We start from the raw sequence: 23,968 nt of genomic DNA on the forward strand, positions 1-23,968 counted from the left end.
GCACGGTATTGTTTCAGCTTTTTTAATCACTGACCAGCTGGCTCGTTAGTGAATGGAGCTGTGGGCCCCTGGCCATGTTTGATGTGAGGTCCTGGCAGGGCGCAGGGGTGGACTGCCTGCAGCCGGTGTCAGAGCAATTGAAGTGGCAACTGCAGAGTCCTGCCCTCCCCCCCCCTTACCCCCTTCCCAGCCGCGTACCCTCCACCACCATTAACATTAATTTCTCCTTGTCATATGTCGTTATGCACGTTATACCAGAGGAAATGACCGTTGGGTACTTTTTTTAAAAAAAAAGAAGATTGCTTGTGGCACTCGGACCCCCCTCCAGACGCCATCCCTGGGGTTGAACAAGTGGATACAATTAGCTGCAATCCGCAGACAGCTGCAGGAAAGTAGAGGCCCACTACCGGGGCTCACAGCAACATGTCTTTCCTGCTAGCAACAGCGTCAGCTATCAACATCTGCCATGCTCGGGCTTTAAAGGGGCACTATCTTATTTTGTGAGCCGTTGTCTTGTTCGTTACGGGGTTTATTTTCTTGGAATTTTGAGGAGCGATGAAAGAACTTTGTCTGTGATAACAGTTGCAGTTGTTATCCAAACACCCAGGTTCCGAACATGTGCTAGGTGGCTCAATTCTTATCGCTGTTGACCTAATTCATAAATCGAACTAAATGGTCGGAGAAAAAGAATTGGCAAGTGTATTTATATACAGTATGTAGTTCCAGTATGCCGAATTACTGTATGTTGTCGGTTAACAAATCCCATGGCCGAGAGAGTTCAATCCGAAGGACATTTCTCACCAGCTCTCCATCTTATGAAGACAGTTGTGCCAGAACTTCTGTATTTGTCTTGTATTTCATTTCTTGCTTTACATCCTTTTAAGTCCACCTTAATTTAGTCTTCTCTGAATCGTTCAGTGTAGTGAAACTTTGTTTGTTTAAGCAGTTGACTGGACAGCTCTGTAGTGTTGCTGTTTCTTCCCAGTTTTGCATGGAAAAGGGTTTTAAATGCCTAACTTAATGGAAGGATCATATTTCAACCATTGCAGTGTTCACTAATCTATTAAAACGTTTAGGTCATTCTGAACTGAACAGCTGGAGCATTTTAGTTTGCCTCTGCAATTTTATTTTACCTAAAAACAACTGCATACATTAATATGGACCATTCAATGACCCAAAGACATGAGTTATTTGTAACTAGGTAACTAGGCACAGGTGTTCTGTAATACTTGAAAATGTGTTTGTGTCCAATTTAAAAAGAAGAAATATTGGGACATTCATTCCACAAAGCTCACAATACAATACATATGTGAAAACCCATTCCTTATTCAAGCCTTCTTTTAACAGGAGCACCAATTACCAAAATATAACAAATGAAGTTCCCTCTGAAATATTCAAGAAGCTGTCCTGCTTTCAAACAACCTTATACCCCTGCTTGTCTGTATACATCCTGTTCTGCAGTCTTGCCTGGAGTGTTTTCCAGGACGTGCTCTCCTACCCTTGCTGTCTTGAATTTGTCTTCCTCCTGAAGGATTCTCTCTGTCTCCAACTGTTGCAGCCCTCTCAGGCGGACTCTCTATTCCTTGGCCGTGACTTTCCGCCATGCCTGTAACAGCAAATAATAATCTTTCTCTGTTTTCAATCATGATCTTGATCTTGACCCCTCACCCCACTGCTGAGGCCTCTGGGAGGCGTAGTTCTTTAATTCTACAGAACAGTTCAGCACAAATCCAAACCTTCAGGCGCACAGAACCTCGTTGTGATTCCAGGCCTTGTGTTGTATCAGTTTCGATGGACTTTTTCCAAAATGTATTTGAAGAAAGTCAGTCAGATTTCTTATTCTTTATTTCTAAATCAGTACATACACACTAGATACATTTCTATAGAAAGACCTGTATCATTTTCGGGGAAATTAACAGCTTGCATTAATTAGTGCCTATTAGTGCTGGTTGCCAAGAGGTGACAAACCAATTAAATTTTCAATTGCTGTTGAAAAAAACAGGTTGGATTTCTCAGCAGTTCAAATTTAAATGCAAACTATAAGTTGAGTGGAACAGTGTTGTGGTCAATATCATATCCCAGATCTAATCTGAGCATATTTGCTTGCATACTTGTGCACAGTGAAAGAATATCAAATTTGTACTTTCCAAGATACAAGATAAATTTTGTACACCCAAGATATACCCGTATGGTGTCATATCATTCAAATGTTGATGTCAGTAATAAAATTGGTCAAGTAGGTAGTTTTCATTATCTTTGTATTTCCATCACATACTTATTTTAGGCATTTTTTCTGCGAATACTTAAGCATATTTGTTTAGAGGTTACACACCAGTACACACCAAAATGCTATGCTTTGACATTCTAAGAACAAGACTCTATTCGATTATTCCTGAAAGGACTTGGCATCCTTACAGCCAAAATATGTTTAATTGGTGTCCTTTAAAGATTTAAGAAATACTCTACAAGAGACTCTCAATTTAACAGACTAATCAAGGTGTCCGTTGTCAAATCCCTGCTAAATCACAAAATATATTTTTTCAGCCAAATACAACCCAAAAACACAATATTACATGAGGCAGTTGATATAGTATTGATATATTTTATACACATATTATTGCTGGCAGGGTGGCACAGTGGGGTCCTGGGTTCAATTCTGGACCTGGGATACTATCTGCATGGGGTTGTATGGGCCCCAGGTGGACTTGGTATGGGCACAGCCACAGCCCAAGGTTAATTGGCATCTGGGAAATGTGGCCCAGGCGTGACTGTGTGTGTTGGTGTGTCTGCCCTGCGATAGATTGGCCTGCAGTCCTGTATCCTCTCTTGCTCCCACAGCTTGCCAGGACAGGCTGTGGCTACACTGAGACCCTGAATTGGATACAGCAGTTAGAAAATGGGTAGATAGATACATATACTGTATATGCTTTGACTTATTTTTTTTTTCATAAGCAACTTGCCTGCCTCTGTAGGACACCACTGATATTCCTGCATTTTAAACCTATGTAGTATATCATTTTACCTTATTTTATTATTTGTGCATATTGTGGAGATTGGTGTATATATATTGTTAGGATTTTAGTGATTTTTAAAAAACGTTTGTTTCTTAAAAATGTGCCAAAGTTTATAAAGCAAACAGCGCCCATTGTAAAGAGTTCTCCTATCACTGTACTGCCATATATTTTGTCCGTCACTGCAGGGCAGTCCTGTATTTCTAATTTTACAGACAAAACTCCTCTGTAGTAGATTTTGTCCATTAAATCTGAAGTCCACTAAAACCAGGTCTGTTGAACAGAGTGATTACTATATTTGCTTTTCAGTTTTGGTGGTCTGTTTGTTTGATCAGTGTGATCAGTCGTGCTTCCCTTTGTTCACGTAGGGGCTGTAAAATGTGTTATTTAAAATGTAAAATGCGCATTCTCTGACTAATGCTGAATAATTACTGTTATGTCTTTGCTCATAGAACTGGTACAGGTTTGTACAAGCTTGGTACCCGTATTTGTCAACCATTGCTGAACAGGATTAGCAGGTTTCTATAACTACATTGTGCACAATACACTGTTTAGGGGTGCAAGTAGCATGTTTTTGCTTTACTAATCTGACCCCATTTTTGACTCAGTTCTTTCCACGAGCTGTATGTATAGGGGCAAGGGCAAAGTCCACCATAGAGTAGTACAGTGTCATTGGAACAGAGCTCAGAGATGTTTGACTTCTTTCATTCAAAAAAGTGTTCAGCTTGAGCATACGAGTTTTGGATAAAAATATTATTTAAAAAAATATTTGTATACATTATTTGGAATGTAACATGTTGACATTGGAAAGGGGTGATTACATCTACTGGATGCTATATGTCATCCCAGTCTCATCCTAAATCAATTTCTGTGACTACAAAATTGACTTTTGCATAACATCAGACTCTTCTGTGTCTGGCCATATTCACCAGCTAGTTTCCATTGTACAGACCGTTGTGTAAAGTTTTGTGAGAATCGTATAATCAGATGTTTTCCTGTGCAGATTTGAAAGATAATGTGTAAATATCAAAATGTCTTCTAAAAAGAGCCAAGTAAGGAGTGCACCAATTCAAAATTGATATTTACCGAATTTTTGTCTGAAGTGAATCTTGATAAAGCTATGATCAGCTTGATTGTTAGTATGAATATTTGAAGAAGTGGGAAAATACATCCAGTCTTAAGTGAGCTGAATGACTTATGAGTTTGCTTTGGAAAACAGTACATTCTTTGCCTACCCATCTAGAAAAGCGGCTTACTTTGTAAAATTGAATTTGCCTGCGACTTAAATTTGATTTCTGAGGTTGTATTTTTCATCCTAGTGTAGGAGGGCCTTTTTGTAGACGTTTTATATGGCAGGTCATTTTTTTGTCAAGTGTTCACAAAAATAGTGATGCTTTAATACATCTTCCAAGCTCATCCAGGGATGCCGCAACAGATCGTGTTTGACCAGATTTTCTCTCCCCCTCTCCTGCCCTTCCAGGACATGATGTTCCAGCTTCTACAGGGACTGGACTTCCTTCACTCACACCGTGTGGTGCACAGGGACCTCAAACCTCAGAACATCCTCGTCACCAGCAGCGGACAGATCAAGCTGGCTGATTTTGGCCTTGCAAGAATATATAGCTTTCAGATGGCACTAACCTCTGTGGTAAGTCCGCAGGCTCTACAGTGCCACACGCTCGCTGCATGCCTGTTTCGATGGAGGGACGGTCTGGTATGGCTGGAACGATCTCTTTGACACAACCTCCGTCCACAGATCACAGTAACGGGGAACTCTCTGGTTCCAAAGTCGGCATTGGTAAATGAGGGTACTAGGCTGATGTCGGCAAAAGTACACCTCCAACAGTTCGAGGGTCCGCGGCTCGTTGTCTTTATCTCACTAAGCCTCTTCTCCCGTTCTGCAGTAACAGTCCAGAAAACTACAGGTGACAAAATTAAGACTTCGTTTTGGTGTTGAATATCTGAAAAGTGTCTTTCGTGTTTGTTTGAAAGGCTTTGGGGGGGGGGGGGGGGGGGCTGTTAGCTTCTGTATGAGTGTGCTGAACTCACCAAGATGCTGGAGGGTGAGAGAGTGACTGTTAAACATTTTAGTTTTGGGGAATTTGTGGACTTTGTTGTGAAGCATCTATTTTCTTGGTATAACAGCATGTCGCTTTCGAATATGAAAGAATCCCTTTTAAGCCTTTAAAATGCTATTGCTCCCACATTTTCTCAAAACAAAGGAGCCGTTCATCTGGGACAAAAGGCTTGCTAGTGAGCCTTCCTCTGAAAACCTGATCTCTTTTTCTCTCTCTCCCTCTCCTCTCTCTCTCTCTCTCTCTCTCTCTCTCGCTTGCTTGGATCGGGCAGACCTGGAATATCAAAGTGAAGGCTCCTGGGCGGAAAATGGTTTGTGAGAGCAATGAATGGCCATGTATTCCCACTGGTGGGTTGATGAGTGCAGCAGGTTGCTGCTGTGAAAAGGGCCTGAGGTCTCTTGGGATGAGCTTGAAAGCTCACAATCAGATGCAGCCAGAGATGCCCTGTAAATAATGCGTTTTGTAAAGTGAGAACGATGGCTGTGGCTGTGAGCCTGACAAGCCAGAGAGTAGCCGTGGCTGAGATGAAGCAATAAAACAGGTCCTGAGACACAGCCTTTTGAGATGGAAGGTGATGCAGCTTTTCGGTTTCCTTTTGAAGTCAGATTTTCTTGCAGATGACTCTGATATCTGCAGATACGTTGGAAGCTGAAAAGGTTTTACGTTTCTCCAGGTCTGTTTCCTTAGGCGTGCTTTGAGGACCGGTGTGTTTCTTCAGATGTATTGTAGCGTTAGCTAAATGTGGCTAGAACTTTGGAGAGCTCACAGAAAGACTTTTTTTTCCCCTTGTGTCCGTAGCTGTTTTATTTTTCAGGTGAATGTGGGTTTTTTTTTTTCAGAAGAAGTGCATGCCATTTGAAACTGTAGACCTGACTTTTAACAAATCGCTTGCTTCATTGCAGACAATTGCTTCAAAGTGTTAAGCTTTCTCATTGTCCAAAAAAGGAGATCGGAGCATTAATTATATCATTACTAATCTGAGAGAGCGATTAATAATTATACATCTTAATTATGTATCTTTTGTTTATTATTTTAACATTCACAATTAAGAGTTTTTTACCCACTTTTTTGTTGCATTGCATTTTCAAGTGCATTTTCTCTTCTGAATCTACAGTTTATGCCTTCCAGGTGTAGGTTGTTAAGGTGCCAGGCGTAGGCAAATGTGTTATGTTTTTTCTTCATGTTTTAGAAAAAAAAGTGACAAAAGCTCTTTAAACTCCATAGCGTTACGTGGCATGCAAAACAATACCTTATACAGGAATTGGCTCCAGTTAGTTATTATGCGTAATTTCTCAATAGCTGCGGAATCTGTAGAATTTTGCTGTCTGGTTCAGCTCAATCAGGTTTAAAATTGGCAAATAAATCACTGTTAAGACTATTTTGTAAAATCACTTCATCAAAGCCTTTGCTATTTTGGATTCTATTTAGTCCTGCCAGTTTATGCATAGATTTTTTTCTTTAACTTTTGGGACAAGCAGGTCGTCTATATCTTGAAGCGGTTGTGAGCTACAGGTGACTAACCTAATTGCTGCCTGAGCAGATGCCTCCAGTTCACAAGACTGGTGCCTCCAGTTCACAAGACTGGTGCCTCCAGTTCACAAGACTGGTGCCTCCAGTTCACAAGACAAGGTCTTCTTTTTCAGGGAACAAATTCTTTTAAGTAAAGACTAAAATCAAGAAGTGTTTTTTTTTTGCTGTGAGATGCTAAGCAGCTCATATCCAGGTTCATTCAGATCTCCTTATTAAATCTTATTGCAGTGAAAGCATAATGCATAAAAGGTAGAGTAACATTCATGAATTAATAACAGTCGTAAAATAGCCGTTTTAATTAGCGGACTAATTCCTAGAACTGAATTACTATCTAGGAGGAATGTAATGAGTAAAACAACAGGGGTTTCTGGTTTTCCTCCTTCTCTGTTTTAGCAGGGCACTCATTTCTCTAGTAGCATATCTTTCAGTGATTCATTTATACCCTCATGATTTAAAATTAGCAGATGAATGCAGAATTAACGTTTGAAGCTACAGAACCGTTAACTGTCAGTTTTCAGGAAACCTTGCTCTTGCAGTTTAAAGGTGAAGACAGAAACTAGAAACTGTTAAAACATGGTGCTGTCTTCAGTTTGTCCTAAAAATGTTTTACCATCGTTGTAAAAAGTGGTAGCTTTTTTTGTACTACTGCATTTCACCAAAGCTAGGCAGTCTCTGATGTGTGTTTGTGTGTGTTAAGGAGGTGGTACAGTCGTCTTTGCTCACATGATGGTTGATCTTATCCACTTATGTGCATAATTTCATGGCCTTCTCCCTGACATTCCTAAATGTTCTTGATTGTCTCTCCCTTTCTCTTGTTCCCTCTTGTCTCCAACTGCCTTGTTGTGGGAGAGTAAGGTGCCTAAATGCAAATCAGACCACCCATTTGGAACGGCCCTGGTGGTGATTAGCAGTTCACAAACAATTCTGTATGGTGTCATTTATTGTTCTTCTGTAATTGATTGTTTCGTCACGAGTTTAGTCTCCTTGCAGATCTTTTGTTGTGCATGGCAACTAAAAGGATGGGTCTAAAATGAAACCCTGAAGCGTAGTGGGGGAGGAAGACTTTCCCCCTAATCTTTGTGAATGTGATCCTTTCTGTTGCCTCTGTTTCTCTAAAGATATCTTTTGACGCTCTGCTTGCAGACCAGACAGCAGTGCTAATCAGGAGGTCCTTACTTGTGTAGAATTTAGAAATACAGTACATGCCATAGTATTGTAATTCTCTGCATTTTTAAAATGAGGTGTATGCACAATGGTGCCGGCAATATCTTAACTTTTTGGAACTTCGTAAGCAAACATTCTGGTTGCACTTTATTAACATATTCAAAGGAATGTGTGGGTTTCGAACGGTCTCCTTGTTGAAGCTGATACCCTGGCCTCTTTTGTGAAATGACCAGATAAGACTCTCTAATCAATTACTACCAAATGGACCAGCTACACTGGCCTCTCGGTTGTAACGTTTTAGTTCCTTTTAGTTTTCTAAAGTCAGTTGCTTATGATGAATCACCTGCACTTTCCTGGTATTAACTTTCTTACTCATCATATATATTATCATACTCATTTCATAGGATTCTTTTTGGAGCTCCTACTCACATTTTTCCTTGTCATATGGATAAATTGGTCCTGCACAAATTCTTGTGAAGACACTTTTCTGTCCTGATCATTGATTGAAGGATGCTGGTGAAGGAGTCTTCAATTGAGGAATTCTGTATTTTCCTTCTATGAAGCCTTATATTCTGTCTTGTAAGATTCTGCATCAAACTTTTCCCCCGGTTGGTGCATTAAAATGTTTTTTCAGAAGAGGTTTCTTCACATGATTTCAATAAAACATAACTGTGTCAACACAAAAGAAATTTCAGAGAATAACAAAGAACAAATAAAATATTACAGATGCACTCCTTGTTTTTTTCCCGTTTATATACAGTATCTGCTTGACTTTGATTATTTTCAGCTGATGCTATTTTTTAATTAGAGGGTAAGTTAGGAAACATAGTCCAGATCAGCTGTTTTTTATCTTCATTGAACGTCTTACTGCAGATGATAAGCTAAAATAAGCTAAAATCATCCTATTAAGGTGTTGCACCACAACCTGCAAGTTTCAGATTTGCCTGTTGTTTTGGTGCATGAGCATCTCTGTACCACTTTGTACACAAAACAAGGTTGTGGTTATCTGCTTTTGCTATCTAAATTAGAAATCCGTGTAAATTAACCAATTGTTTATGGATTCATCATCATGTAGGCTAGCAGCCAACAAAAAAAAAGAAAAAAAGCACGAAAAGAAAAGTGCTCTAAAAATAAAGAACTATTGTGAAATGGGAAACAATATGAGCTATATTTACCTGTTAAAGCATAAAGCCTTCCTGTTAATGTGTTAATAATATGCACTTGGGTGGAGATTTCATATCTGCATAGAAGCTTAAACCTTTCCATGACAGTAATGTAGTTCAGAAAATGTGAATATTCAGGAATTGCACATCTTTTTTTTCGATTTTTAGAATCAAGTCTTTTGGTTCAATAAAAGCTGCTTCATCGAACATCTATTGTACTTATATGTAGGGCATCTTGTGTTTGGTTATAACCAATCAAAACATCCCTGATGCGATAAAATTGAATTCTGTGTGTTTATCATGTAAATGACAAAAAATGCCATGAAGGCTTCTGCAGTTTACATTGACTTCGCCTCTTTCCCGGTGCTGGTTTTAAGGCAACTTGCTTACACCCCTTTCCTGGCCTTTCTTAGTCGCATATTAAGTATCGCTGCATTTGTTTGGATGAAACCCACCCCTAGCAACTCAAGATTAGCTCATCCCATACAAACTTCCATTTTAATCGTAGTCCACGCATGGGAGGTTATAAAACCCGAACTATGGAAGAAGTTAAGTGCTTAGTGACACAAAAGCCCATGAAGGAGTGTGTCTGCAATCACAATCAAACATAATGAGGAAGGTGCTACTGTGCAAGTGATGGAGAGTCGCAGGTGTGCAGTCACCTGCTGTGGTAGGGCCTGTAGTGTAACTGCTGTACATGGAAAAAATACAGATCTTCTATATGATCAGTGTTTCATTCAAATTCGTAAGCATTGTATTTTGACTGATCTGGGAATAGTGTGAAAGAGTAGGAAAATATTTCATTGTAGTTGTATTCTTAGAAAACCTTTTATCATGTCTCATTATCTCATTGGCATTTGTATAAAGAAATTACTTGAGAGAAATGTGGGACTTGTGTATAAAAGCGAAATATCTCTTAAGTTTAGAAAGCAAAGCTATAGTGCTTTCACAGAAACTATTTTCTGTATGTTATCTCTCAAAGGAAAAATAGTGTGAGAAAAGGGAGGCTTTAAGTGACTGAAAAACCGTTATTATGCAGTCATTACAGGCACAGCACCAAAGGACTGTCCATCAATATAATGTGACAAAATTGTACAGAAGTAATTATAGACATATAGTACTTGTATTATTATTTGATTAAGGTTGTGGAAATGATTAATAGACCTAAACCTGCAGATACAAGCTGACATTTCTATTTGGAAATAAAATCCTGGGAGATAATTATCCTGATTGCAACATCACTAATGGACACACATAGAGCATACACTTAGATTTTCAGAACGCATTTTATAAAGTTCCTCATGAAAGATTAATCCTAAAATTGCAGGCAGTAGACATTTTAGGTAGTATGAGGTTAGGATCAAGAAATCTTGGATTGGATAGAAAACCATGAGTGCAAATAAAAACGAAATGCTACAATTGGTGTCATCCAATTAGTAACCTCAAGTCTCTGGAATTTGACCAAGTTCTCCCAAATCTATATCAGTAATCTATATCAGTGAAGTACTAAATTAGGAGGGTTAGCAAACACTCTAGAAGCTGCAAGTTTGAAAGACTTAGATTAAATTCAAGACTGGACAAATACACGTACCTTGCAGATTATATTAAATGTAGTTCAGGAGGGTAGCTGCGCAAGCATGCGCAGCCTGCAAAGGAACAAGTAATAAGTTTATTCCATGCTGAAAAGAGAAGAGAGAAAACACAAAGTTTCGGCTGTTGACCCAAAGAAGGCTCCACAGCCGAAACATTGTGTTTTCTTTCTTCTCTTTTCAGCATGGAATAAACTTATTACTTGATATTAAATAGAGATAAGTACAGACAATAATAGGCAGGGAGCAGCATGATGTATAAATGGAAGATATGAAACACTGAGCTATTTATGAAAAAACCTCTACATTGTCTAGACAGTGTGGGGAAAATGTCAAAACAGAAGGTCAGTGTATCCATGTAAAAGTGCAAAATTAAAATCAAAGACGTTAAAATTGTACAATCCACTTGTAAGACCATATTTAGAATATTATGTGCAGTTTTGATCACCCTTTTACAAAAGAGATATCACTGTGCCTGACAAGAGCAACTGGGTTCCAGGGGTTAAGGGAAATGTCCAATACTATGAGGAGACTTGATTCAAATATTCAAAATCCTTTAAAGGAGTGTTGTGCTCAACTCAGTGTACTTCTTCAGAACCAACTGTGAACCGTGAACTACAGCACCAGGAGGCATTTTCTATACAGCCAGTGTTGTAGGGCTCTGAAACAAACGACTCTGCCTTGTGTCTGAAGTAGATTCTCAGGTTTTTTTCAAGAAATGTCTGGATGAGTTCTTCATTCACTTCGCTACTAGTCACCAAAAGGGACACCTGGGACAAATGGCTTTGTCTTGTTCGTAAAATGATTCTATTATTGTTACACAAGGGATTTTGAAGGTTGTATTGGAATTTGCTCTGAATCTCAGTCTTGCATGTCTGCAAGCGGGGCTGTGGCTTGTGGGCGAACTCCTTACCATGTCTGAACAGAGCCGTTTCACATTATTGCACATTGTTTGTGAATCTGCTATGGCTTTAACATCCTTGTGAGATGTTAATACGGCTGTGGAGTCACACGGAAAAGCTGTTGGGTAAAAGTACTGTTACAATTCTTGTGGGAAAATGTGCTTCAGTGGCTTACTGGCATCACTGCTGGAATGTGGCATTTTAAACTACCTTTTATAGTGGGAAAGAATTCAGGCTAGAATAAACAGTCTGACCTTGCAAAGCTCTACAGTGTCTATAAGAGGCCTGTTTCCACGATTTGCTTTCTATTAGTGAATTCAAAACCGAAAGTGTAAGCTGTACGTAACAACAGTTGTGTAGAGTCTTCAGTCACAAAAACATGACACAATAATGGTGAAGCCTTGAGGCACAAAAACTCAAAAACACATACATACAGCATTTGGCAAACAATGTATTTAGAGTCATTAAGATGAATGAAAAAACAATTTGGTGAAGGAAAAAAAAACTTCCTTAGGATAAAGGATTTTACGTTAAAACAACGCATGTTGAATATGATAACTAAAAAAACAGTAATGCTTATCAAGGCACTTCAGTTTTTCAGTCATTTACAATTAACGACACATAACATGTTTTCTGAAGGATTATGAAGTCCAGTGAAATCCTGCTTTCAGTTAAGTTGCTATCTCCTGTCTTTCATCACTATCAACAGTATTGGATGCATGCCATTAGATCATATAGCAGGAGCAACTGGAGTTTGTTTTGCAGTTAAAGAGAGATACAGTATTTTACTGGGTGAATAGCCACATTACATTGGAAGTTCATTTTAGGTGAATTCGTTTTCCAATGCCTGAAATGTTTCAAAGGAAAATTCTGTACCCTTCTCTATGTAACACAACCAATACAAGTATTTTAACAGAACAGATTCAGTGACAGAAAGCTTTAGAAGTACCACATGCACCATGTTTATAGGGAAACTAAATAAATACTAGTGACTTTTCAGGAAACTGCAAAATATTTGGTTATATTAATTTGTAACGGTATTTCTTTTTTTTGATTTCTCAACTGTGATTAAACCCACATGTTAAGTATTTAAGAAAAATTTCCTATCAAAAGTATATTTTATGAGACATGCTGGACCTCTCCAACCTCTGTGTTGATTCGGTGACTTCTGTTATGTAGATTATCATCAGGTTTTAATACCATAATTTAACAAATCTTTAACAGTAGAATTTGAGCATTAACAATAGTTAACTTGTCATCAATCAGTTTTTGCAGTACAAATAGGTTTTTTTTTTAAAAGCTCTGAATATATCATCAGTTAACATCTTTTTGATGCAGCTCAATTTATCTTCAAGTATCATAGTTAACATTCTTCACATCTCTTCCACATCTTGCTCAGAAAACAATGGGTTCATGAGTCAGTTTGGTGTTTCTCATAAAATCAAATTACAATTTGCTCTGTAATCAGCTTTGCTGATTTTATGACTGAGATGTATTGTTGGTATGATTGTATTCCTGAAGCCTACTGGTTAATTACCATCTTTACAGTGAGATAACCAGAGCAACTGTAATTCAGCATTTCATTTCATCATATGTTTGCCACTGTTGGCTTCATCCAGTGCGTGCAAGTACAGTACATTCACTACTGTTTACTACTGTTCTCATGAAGAATAAATTATTCAGTAATTCGATTAAATTCTAGTAGTGATTAAATGAGCCAAAGATTAGAAAGGGATAGCATAATTATTATGTCAGCTCACCTGGCTGTGGAAAGCAGCACTGACTTCTGTTGAATTATACTATATATAATCTTCTTATAACAGAAATTAAAGCTGGCAAACGTCCTCAGCCGATAAAAACATGACATTCTGGCTTGTGACTTAGCGCTGGCCAAGTGACTATACATTGAATAGTGACATTGAATGACCATGTTTACTCTCTGTAATGCAACACTGATTGATTTCCCTTGTGAAACCCTTTCCCAATGAAATTATGGCACGGATGGTGAGCATTGCTGCCTCAGAGTGCAGAAGCTCAGGGTTCAGTTCCAGACCCGGGCCGCTACTCGCATGGACTTTGTATGTTCTCCCTGTGTTCGTGTGGGTCTCCTCCAGGTCCTCCGGTTTCCTCCCACATTCCATACTGGTGGGCTTTTGGGAAAATTGGCCCTAGGTGTGAGTGTGCACGTGTTTGTGCTGTCTGCCCTGCGATGGACTGGCATTCTATCCAGAGTGTATCCTGCCTTGCTCCCATTGCTTGCCTGAACGGGCTCTGGCTCCCCCTCAACCCTGTATTGGAAGAATCGGTTTGAAAATGGATGGATGAATATAAATCTCTCTTACTAAAGATCAGTTGCATGTAGTTTGCTGTTTTGATCAAATCAGTACTTACTAGAAAAGAATTATGTATATTTTAAATTCTAAATAATAATAATTGCTTAATAATTGCTTAATAATTGCTTAAACTTATAAAGCGCTTTTCTGGACACTCCACTCAAAGCGCTTCACAGGTAATGGGGACTCCCCTCCACCACCACCAGTGTGCAGCCCCACCTGGATGATGCGACGGCAGCCATAGTGCACCACAACCCTCCCCACACATCAGCTATCAGTGGGGAGGAGAGCAGAGTAATGAAGCCAATTCATAGAGGGGGATTATTAGGAGGCCATGATTGGTAAGGGCCAATGGGAAATTTGGCCAGGATGCCGGGGTTACACCCCTGCTCTTTTCGAGAAACACCCTGGGATTTTTAATGACCACAGAGAGTCAGGACCTCGGTTTTCCGTCTCATCCGAAGGATGGTGACTGCTAAAAAAATAAATTTTAAATAAATTTCTGCTATACATCCCCCCCCCCCAACACCTACTCTCAGAGTCCAGTTAAAAAAATCCTTACATTTCTAACCACCTTACATTTTTGTTTTAATGCGTTCTGAGAATTAGGGCGCCACCAGTTCTCACTGTAACGCTCTTTGGGAGTGTTTTGCACCATATCCTCTCACTGAAATAAAGAATGCAAAGCATCAAGAGGCCAGTCATCTTGAGAGGGTAGACAGTATATCCTCAGAAACAGCCATCAGCCATATCACCCTGCAGCTTGCAACTGGCAGCCCACTGGAGCTCAGCAGGTTTGAGCCTAGCCAGTACCTGGATGGGAGACCTGTTAGCTTCTGGAAGAGATGTTAGTGGGGCCAGCAAGGGGCACTTACCCTGCAGTGTGTGGGGGTCCTAATGCCCCAGTATACTATAGACAGATAGATAAGACTTTATTGATCCCAAAGGGAATTTGATTAAATAGTGTCACAGGGCCATAGTGCTGCAGGAGGTGTCTTCCTTCCTATAAATGCCCTGTCCTTCAGATGAGATGTTAAACCAAGGTCCTGACTGTCTGTGGTCATTAAAAATCACAGGGCGTATCTCTAAAAGAGTAGGGGTCTAACCATATTTCCCATCCAAATTTCACTCTGGCCTTCATCAGTAATGGCCTCCTAATAATCCCCATCTCTGAAATGGCTTCATCACTCTGTTCTCCTCCTCACTGAGAGCTGCTGTGTGGTGAGCGTTCTGGCACAGTATCTCTGCTGTTGCATCATCCAGGTGGGGCTGCACACAGGTGGTGGTGGTGGGGATCCCCACTACCTGTAAAGCACTTATTATAGGAATTATTATTATTCATTACATTGTCATTGTCATACCTGACATTGCGTTTCTAAATATAAATAGGTGGGGCTTGCTCTTTTACCTTTGGAAAAGCCTAGGATAGTAAAGCCACCTCTTTACACAGCTGTGGGCCTGAAGGAATAGTGGGAACCGGAAGATATGGAATAAATTGCTCTTTTGCTTAAGAAATCCAAGCATGACAGTGGCAGTGGCCATGTGCGGCAGGTACCAGACAGGAATAAAGAATAAGATTCCATGCCTGCAGCTCAGGGGATTCCCATCTGACCCAGCTCTAACAGGTTTGACCTCTCATTACTAAGAAGCAGAGGGCTTTTGGAAACTTGTGTGACTTAACTAATGGTAATATTAAAGAGGGTCTTTAATTCCTTATGTTATTAAGGCATTAAAGGCACTAATGCCAGCAGCCATATCACCCTGGAACTCACAACTGGCAACCCACTGAAGCTAAGCAGGTGTGAGCCTGGTCAGTACCTGGATGGAGACCTCCTGGGAAAAACTATTGTTGCTGCTGGAAGAGGCGTTAGTGGGGCCAGCAGGGGGCGCTAACCCTGCAGCTCATGTGGGTCCTAATGCCCCAGTGTAGTGACGGGGACACTATACTGTAAAAACATGTGCCGTCCTTCGGATGAGACGTAAAACCGAGGTCCTGACTCTCTGTGGTCATTAAAAATCCCAGGGTGTTTCTCGAAAAGAGTAGGGGTGTACCCCGGCGTCCTGTCCTTTCCTATCAGCCTTTATCAATCATGGCCTCCTAACAATCCCCCTTAATTACTCTGCTCTCCTCCCCACTGAGAGCTGATGTGTGGTGAGCGTTCTGGCGCACTATGGCTGCCAGACGGCGACGTGGCTCTATGGCTGCCGTCGCTTCATCCAGGTGGTGGAGGGTATCCCCATTGCCTGTAAAGCGCTTTGAGTGGAGTGTCCAGAAAAGCGCTATATAAATGTAAGCAATTATTATTATTATTATTATTATTATTATTATTATTATGTTTATTATTATTATGTTTATCTCAGACAACAATTAGTTTGGGACTTTAGTCCTTGAATTGTCAGGCTACTCATTAAATCACATAGACTTCGGGCCCAACGGCATCAACTGCTCCTCTTCACAAAGGCTGTATTTGTGACGCTGTAAAGATTCATAATAAGGTCATTTTTGGATCTGTTTTTATGCAACGAAGCTGTAAAATACAGGCAATGAACAGATGGTTTCTCAAAGCATGACCAAAATTTGTTGTAGTACCTAAGATGTTGCAGAGTAACAAAGCTGTTTTTCACTGAACAGAAAAACAGACTTCTCAATATCAGGACAAATGTCACTGGGACTGTGATCCTGATTTTCCAAAGTTGGTAAGGGCTTTTCTAATAAGCATGGACATTAAAGTTAGAAAACGTATGGTCAGAATTTGTCAAATCGATCAGATATGTGCAAATAGAAAAATTGTATCAGATTGAAAAGGCTTATCTGGAAGGAAGGACATAATGAAATAAAAATTAGTTTGGAATGCTGCAAAAGTAGTTCAATTGGAAATTACTTATGAGTAAACCTTCTACCAACAAAATCTGGGCCTTTAAGCATAACTTTGTGGTAAGAAACACACCCTGAGTCTCTAGAATGTTGCTTTCAAATCATAATTTAACTTACAAAGTAAGATTTGTGTTTCATTGCATTTCATGTAAAAAGCTGCAACAAAAGTCCTTGTAAATGGTATTATGTCAACAAAAGGAACCACATAATATACAGTAGCATTTGCAACAAACTCTCATAACGTCAATTTTAACTGAATATAAATAAAAACATCATAAGTTGAATATTGAGACTGGAAATGTCATTGTGGGTACCATTTACTGGCTTATCACCTAATTTTAATAAAATGTCCCCTCTATCAAGGAGAAGTGTGGTTAAATTCAATACTACTTACCAGCAGAGGAATAAATACAATAGCTGTGTTTTATTGTAATGCAGGAATAGCGTATGTGCCAAATATACAGTAGTAACTTAAGGTACCAGTGAATGTGGAAACATTTATATTGTTTATTTTTTATCTTGTTGTTTCTATTTTCTAATTGACAGAGGGATATTTCCAGTACTTAGAAAGGATGACACATCATGCCAAATGCGGTGGAGTCATTCATAGATTCAAGACATGTTTGTATCATTTACAGAAAGCGGAGGGTTTCATTGTTTGGAGAGATTGGAGTGGGCTGGGGCTGGGTGGTAACTAAAATAAATAAGCAGGAGGGCGGACGAGGTCAGCGAGTCTGAAGCCCATTAGGTTACAGGAGTGTTAGTAAGGTTAGTGAGAGATGGGCTGGCCCAGTATGCGGAGCAAATGTGAATGTTAAAGGGGAACTGCAGTGCGATTTTCATATTTAGGGGTTAGAAAGAATCAGCACTGATGAGTGCATTTCAGTAAATGTACAATCACAGTATAATGTACACAGTAACTTGTAGAACCTCCAATTGGCATCACAAAAGAGACAGAATTTCCAGGTACAGTAAGTGCAGCACCTTGTTCTGTGATTCAGAGGGAGGCAACAAAACGTCCAGTGATGTGTGTGGCCCTGTGACACTGTAAACAAGCAGGCCTTTGAATACATCTCTTTTAATCCAATAGAAATATTGCGCTTTACTTTGAGATGGTTTTGCTGACAAATATTACTTACTTGTTAACTCTGGTTGCAGATCGCATTGGAACATTTCTGCAGTGAAATGTCTGCTACACCAGCTGTATTTATACACTCGCACACCCCAGTACATTAGTCATCACGGAGACCAGTGAGCAGGAAGGGACGCATCCCTTCCTGCTCATTTAATAACCATTTAATGGCAATTTGTGGGAACCCGAATGCAAGTTGCCTCAACATGGTGACTTACGCAACTCTCACAAACATCACAATGTTGTGCTTATTTTGAAATTGGTAATTTTTTTCTATACCGACAATGAATTTATTTGCAAGGATCTCATTTATCTACTGTTTGAATGAAGTCATGGTGTCACCTTCAGTAGTAGCTATGGTTCTTGACTTGTAAATGGAAGGTTGTGGATTCAAATCCCAGTTAAGACATTAACATACCCTGGAGCAAGGTACCTGCACTTTACCTGAATTGTTCCAGTAAAAACACACAGCTCTCAGTCTCAGAATGTGCAGTGAAACACAAGGCACAACTGGAAACTACATGCAAGTGCATTTAAATCTGAAAGCAGCAGGCACTTGCAGAGTAGAACAAGCTACCCAGCCATGTTGTTGAAGCCAATACCATGCCTTTGTTCAAACAGCAGCTAACTGAGATATTTGAATCAATTAACAAGTAACTTCCAAATGGGCTAGTTAGGCTGAATGGCCTTCTCTCATTTGTAGCCTTTTATATGGTCTCATACAGTAAATGTAAGTCGCTTTGTGTAAAAGTATCTTCCAAATAAATAGAAATATATTTATATATGATATGGCTGACAGCTATATCATCCTGCAACTCGGAACTGGCAGCTCACTGGAGCTCAGCAGCTGTGAGCCTGGTCATTACCTGGATGGGAGACTCCTGGGAAAACTAAGGCTGTTCATCGGATGAGATGTAAAATCAAGGTCCTGACTCTCCGTGGTCATTAAAAATCCCAGGGCATTTCTCAAAAGGAGTAGGGGTGTAACCCCGGTGTCCTGGCCACATTTCCCCCTGGCCTGTACCAATCATGGCCTCCTAATAATCCCCATCTCTGAACTGGCTTCATCACTCTGTTCTCCTCCCCACTGAGAGCTGGTGTGTGGGGAGCGTTCTGGCTCACTATGGCTGCTGTCGGATCATCCAGGTGGGGCTGCACACTGGTGGTGGTGAAGGGGATCCCCATTACCTGTAAAGCGCTTCGAGTGGAGCGTCCAGGAAAGTGCTTAAGTGTAAGGAATTATTATTGTATTATCGAGTGAAAGGAAAACATGATACATATAATAAATCCCCCTCACTAAGAACACCTATCTTGAGCATTGTAAGCCCATGTTTATGTACAATATTTTAACTGGCTTCCTTTGGAATCTTTTTTATTCAGCAAGACAAAAAGGCAGCACTGCAAAAAGATGGGAAAATATGTTGTGCGACATATCTGGGGAATGTTGTGATATTGCTTCCAAATTAAGCATGCATGTAGAAGCTACACCAAAAATAGGGTGGCCCGAGGATGGACAAAATAGTGAAACAATACACAATTAAGTTTTTATTTGGTATTTCCTGTGAGGCTTTGCCAGTTGTCAAGGAGTGTACTGTATTTTTGTTCATCTGTATTAATTGTTGAAGGGGAATGGCAGGGGGCCAAGCTGTAAGGGACTGATTGGGGGGGAAAATGGCATCTGGATATTGAAGCCTTGCCTGTACTGAAGAAAAAAGCACAAAAAAAATTACAGCATGTATCAGGAATTTTCCAACTAATGATGTGCGGATGTGGTAGCACTAGGGAAAAAGAGCCAAACTGAGCTCTCTTTGTTCACTGAGTAAGGGCCCCAAGTAACATTCCTTTAAGCTGTGCATACTTTGGCAACAGTTGTGCAGTTTTTAACTGTATACTGTTTATGCCTCAACTCAGTTGTTACTTCATATATCTTTCCTCTGGCTGGGTCAGCTATATTGTTACCATTCGCATGGTCTTCTTTCAAGAAAGCGACAGGACTCCAGACATATGCTACAGTATATATTCTACCACACTGATTGCAAAGATGGATTATTAGGTAAAGTTCGGGACAATCACCTGCGTTCCAGACTGATAGCGTTCCCATTTCTATGTGTAAGGACACAGACCAGCATGTTGCCAAATTGAGTTCCCTGAAATGCTGCTTCCTTGTTCTCTCAATGACTCTGTCCACTTCAGAGACCTTTGGCAAACACCACTTCAGATGCAGCAAAGTTGCCTGACAAGCAGTAATTTTTTTCTCTGAAAAACATTTATTTCCCAGTGTTTTGCGCAAACTGCAAGCACATGGTTGGAAAAAAACGAATTATGTTCAAGTTAGCGCAGGCTGTAGAGGCAGATACATGTTTAGCAACAAATAAAATGTGTTTTTCCCAAGTGTTATGTTCTGCATGCAGTAAATTATTATTAAAGCTCTGCTTTTCATAATGGAATTCCCCTTTCTTAATTGAGCTTTCTTAAGAAATTCTGGCTGTTCAGTTTTCTGGCTGTATTAAAAAGACTATCTGTAGATCTTATTATTTGTCTGTAGCAAAAACAAACTTCTCTAGTCGGAATTTCCAGTTCTTTGATATTTGTTATGCCCTGCCAATTTGGAATGCACAGTTCTTATTCGACTTGACTTACTGCTTAAAACATCTTACTAGCAGGAAAGGGAAGAAGACAATGTGTGCATCTTCCACAACATCAAAGGCTCAAAGGAATGTCTTGCTCTGACAGGCTAAAAGAGCTCAAGCTTTTTAGTTTTGAACAGAGAAGACTACGAAGAGACTCGATTCAAATACGTAGAATCTTCAAAGGCGCTGACAGAGTCGATATAATGGAAACAGGGGGTACTTCTGGAACAACCTACAGTATGTTTTTGAAGATGATCCAAGCTTCCTTCAAGAAAAGGCTTGATTATATCATTGGATTGGAATTAGCCACTAGCAGCCAATAGGTTAGATGGGTTGAGTGGGGATCTCTGGTTTGTACCCGGATTTGTGTTATGTTTAAACTTGCAACCCTATGAACCCACAGCACCGAAATGAAAGCTAAGGCATCTGAGGGAGTACAGGTGCATCTACTGTAGAAGCCATGGGACTCACTACTGCCTAGCAAAGACAAACTGACTGCCAGCAAATGACAGTCCAGATATAATTATCTAGTCCAGAAGAATGTACGATAAACTGTTATTAAATGCTTACTACGACATTATTGTACTGTAATAAGCTGTAAGATTTTAAAACGCATTTTAACTTAGAAGTGATAACCGTGCCATGACCAGGATGTGAATCAAGTACATGTATACTCCAAGGACAAAGTCATCATGCAAATATAAAATAGCAATAACATTAACTTGAATGTGGAACAAGAAACTGCAACATTTTTGTACAGCAGAATCCAGGTTACCGTTGCTAAATGACAGAAACCCATTTTGTCTGGGCTGTAGGATCCAGCAAGAGTGTTCATCAGTTTAGTCCCTCAGATGCCCCACCAGTAAAAATCATTTTGACAGCACGATCATTTATTTTTATTGTTACGGCTTATGAAAAGCAGCATTTGCATATTTGAAAAATATGTTTGCTAAAACCACAAGAATGTAATAAAAACAGCCTAGCACTATGTGTTTTGAAGAGTGATGTTTCCAGTTACAGCCATCAGTCAATTTAAATGACATGACGGAACAAGGATTAAACCAGAAAAAAAAAAACATTTGACTGTTTTTATGCACAGAATGGTGCATCAAATCAGCCTCTTGCCCATCTCTGAAGTAAACCTAAATGATCTTGTTTAGAAACCTATACTTACACAGCCTTTCCTGTATAAATAGAATACCTTACCTCACATCTGCATTTGAAATTATTGCTTCCACAAACCAAATGTCTTAGTAACTGTGCAAATGTTGGCTGATGTGTTTCTATATTGCATTTTTTTTCGGTGGATACGCTTTGAAAGAGAAAGTGTTGTTCTCATTCTTGAGAAGCAGGTTGAATTATGATGTGATGTGACCTGAGCTCCGCTAAAGAACGATAAAAGATCTGGCTTTCTGGATGATATGTTAAAGAGAAGGCAAGGGAAGGTTTAGCATTATTCATGTACATTATTTCAGTCGGGGTGAAAAGGCAAAATTATCTTGAAGCCAAATCATTCCAGATACTAGGAGCTTAGTAAGACTAATCAAGGAAAACCCTGTCTGCTGCTGTTAGTGGCCCAGTAGGTGGCACTCTTCCCCCTGGACAGAAATTCCAAACAGGTATTCCACTGTAGTTACAGGGGGCACTGCTTTCTCACTCAGGGGGCACTGAGTTGCTGGAGTTGTTATATAACAGGTCATTAAATCAAGATCCCGACTACGTATTGTCATTACAAGTCCTATGGTTTGGATACCAGTCCCATACATTCCCTAGGTTCAAGCTTGCTCAGTCTAATCCTCTTGAATTCCACCCTCATTTCAACTGATGAAGAAGTGTCCTCACTCATTTCCCTGATCTGCTACTGTACATGATAAAGCTGCATAATATCCAGGCAGGTTTCTACACTTAGGTAGTGGATGAAATGAAGCAAAGGGAATCGTCCTAATGAAATGCAATTTAGTAACATTTAAACAGGGTGTCAGTAAGTAGTGTATCAGTGGCCATTCTAAATGTGCAGAAACTTAAGAGTCAAGCATACTGTTCCTTATACTGCTTTTCATTTCCTAGTCAGGAATCACTCAAAGAAAGGGATGCCTTCAGTTTGATTGTAAGTACTTGACAGCACGCTTTTTAACAGGTAAAGTAAAAATGGCTCTCTGCATTCTCTGTAATAAAAAACAAATATCTCCTTCCTTCTTGTGCACTGTAGTGGTTTATTGACCTTACTGCTGCACTTTTCTTTTCTTGGACAGTGGCACATTGTTGACCTTGGGAGATGTAGTGATGCTCACATTGTCAGGCAGAGTCATACGACAGCGCTATTTGTGAGACAGAACTGCGGAACATGGAGAGTGTATGGGTATCAGTGCTGTCTGTCCCACTTTCTGCTCTGTGGCAAAAAGGCAAAGGTGAATTCTCTTGGCTTTGTACTACAAGGTCAAGCCTCTCAGTTTCGATGTGTCCCGTACTGTAGATACCTCCTGTTGTAATGTGAAAAGTCTCATTCTGCTCTGGCTCAAAGGAATGTCAAGGTCTGCTTTAAAGAGCCCTTTTCATCCCTCCCTCCCCCCTCCCACTGCAAGGGAGTGTAAACATAGGCATGGAGCCAAATGTCATCAGCAGGCCTAATTCTTAGTGGCTGCCTTCTATTGTTTTTGTTATACTAAGGAAATAAAGTCAGATAAATTATTTTCTCTGAAAACAAAGTGCAACAGAACACAAAACGCACTTTAAGTGATTCTTGCTGGCGGCCTGCAAGGAAAGGATTTGCTTGGTCAGTGGGGCTTCAGCTATAGCATAGCTGCAATTCTCCAGCTAAGTGAGACTGCTTTCTCACCAGAAAGGAATGTGCAGAATGTTGTCATTTAATCATAAGCCGGTCGGGACTCCTTCATCTGCCGGTTGTTACTGACTAGTCTAACGGTCTTTATCAGGCTTGTCCTTCAGGCCAGGTTTAGTGGCTTCAGCTGCAGAGAGATGTCGTGAGGGCATCCAGATTTCATATAAATGGAGATTTCTGGTGTGTTAGGACAAAAATGAAACTATTTAGGCCTATTTAGAGAAAAACTAAATCTGCTAAAGATAATATGTTCCTAATAACTGAAGGCCAGTATTGTCACCTTGGATAGTCATGGCTTGGTGCATCTCTGACAATGTGTCAGCTTTCACAAGACATTCATCCTCCTTGGCTCTGGCAATATTTGAAGCTCTTATTTTTGGAAAGCCTGAGGTCATCTTTCTTCTGCACTGTGTTTGCGCAACCAATCTGTTTTTAGAGTGGAATTGAGATTTCTGTCTACCAGCTTTTACAAAACAGCACGTCTTCAAAAACGGCGCACATTTAAATTTCTTGTAAATGCAAGACACTGTAGTGCAGCAAGCATTACCTTATTAATCTCCAGAATTCAACAGGTTAGTGTGGATTACTGTAAGTGACTTTGCCATGTTTTTTTTACATTTTTCCCATCCTTCTACAACAATTTTCATTTTCAAGAATATATTTTCTATGACTTTCCATGCTTTCATTCAGTCACCATGCTTTTAGTGGGACTTTGCTGTATT

At 39.9% G+C, this 23,968-nt stretch overlaps 1 protein-coding gene across 6 annotated transcripts in view; it reads left to right on the forward strand.

Annotated features, from left to right (window-relative positions):
• The window catches only part of cdk6 (cyclin dependent kinase 6), a 76,994-nt gene that overhangs the window by 20,965 nt on the left and 32,061 nt on the right, over nucleotides 1-23,968 (forward strand). For 5 of the 6 annotated variants that reach the window (XM_015358090.2, XM_015358088.2, XM_015358089.2 and 2 more), the window contains 2 exons: nucleotides 4,492-4,659; nucleotides 5,361-5,399. In XM_015358090.2, the coding sequence (XP_015213576.1) occupies nucleotides 4,492-4,659; nucleotides 5,361-5,399 (207 nt within the window). The remainder of the gene's footprint in view (nucleotides 1-4,491; nucleotides 4,660-5,360; nucleotides 5,400-23,968) is intronic. The other variant, XM_006636014.3, reaches the window with a different exon arrangement.

The sequence above is a fragment of the Lepisosteus oculatus genome, chromosome 10, assembly GCF_040954835.1.
Source record: "Lepisosteus oculatus isolate fLepOcu1 chromosome 10, fLepOcu1.hap2, whole genome shotgun sequence".
Lineage (NCBI taxonomy): Eukaryota > Metazoa > Chordata > Actinopteri > Semionotiformes > Lepisosteidae > Lepisosteus > Lepisosteus oculatus.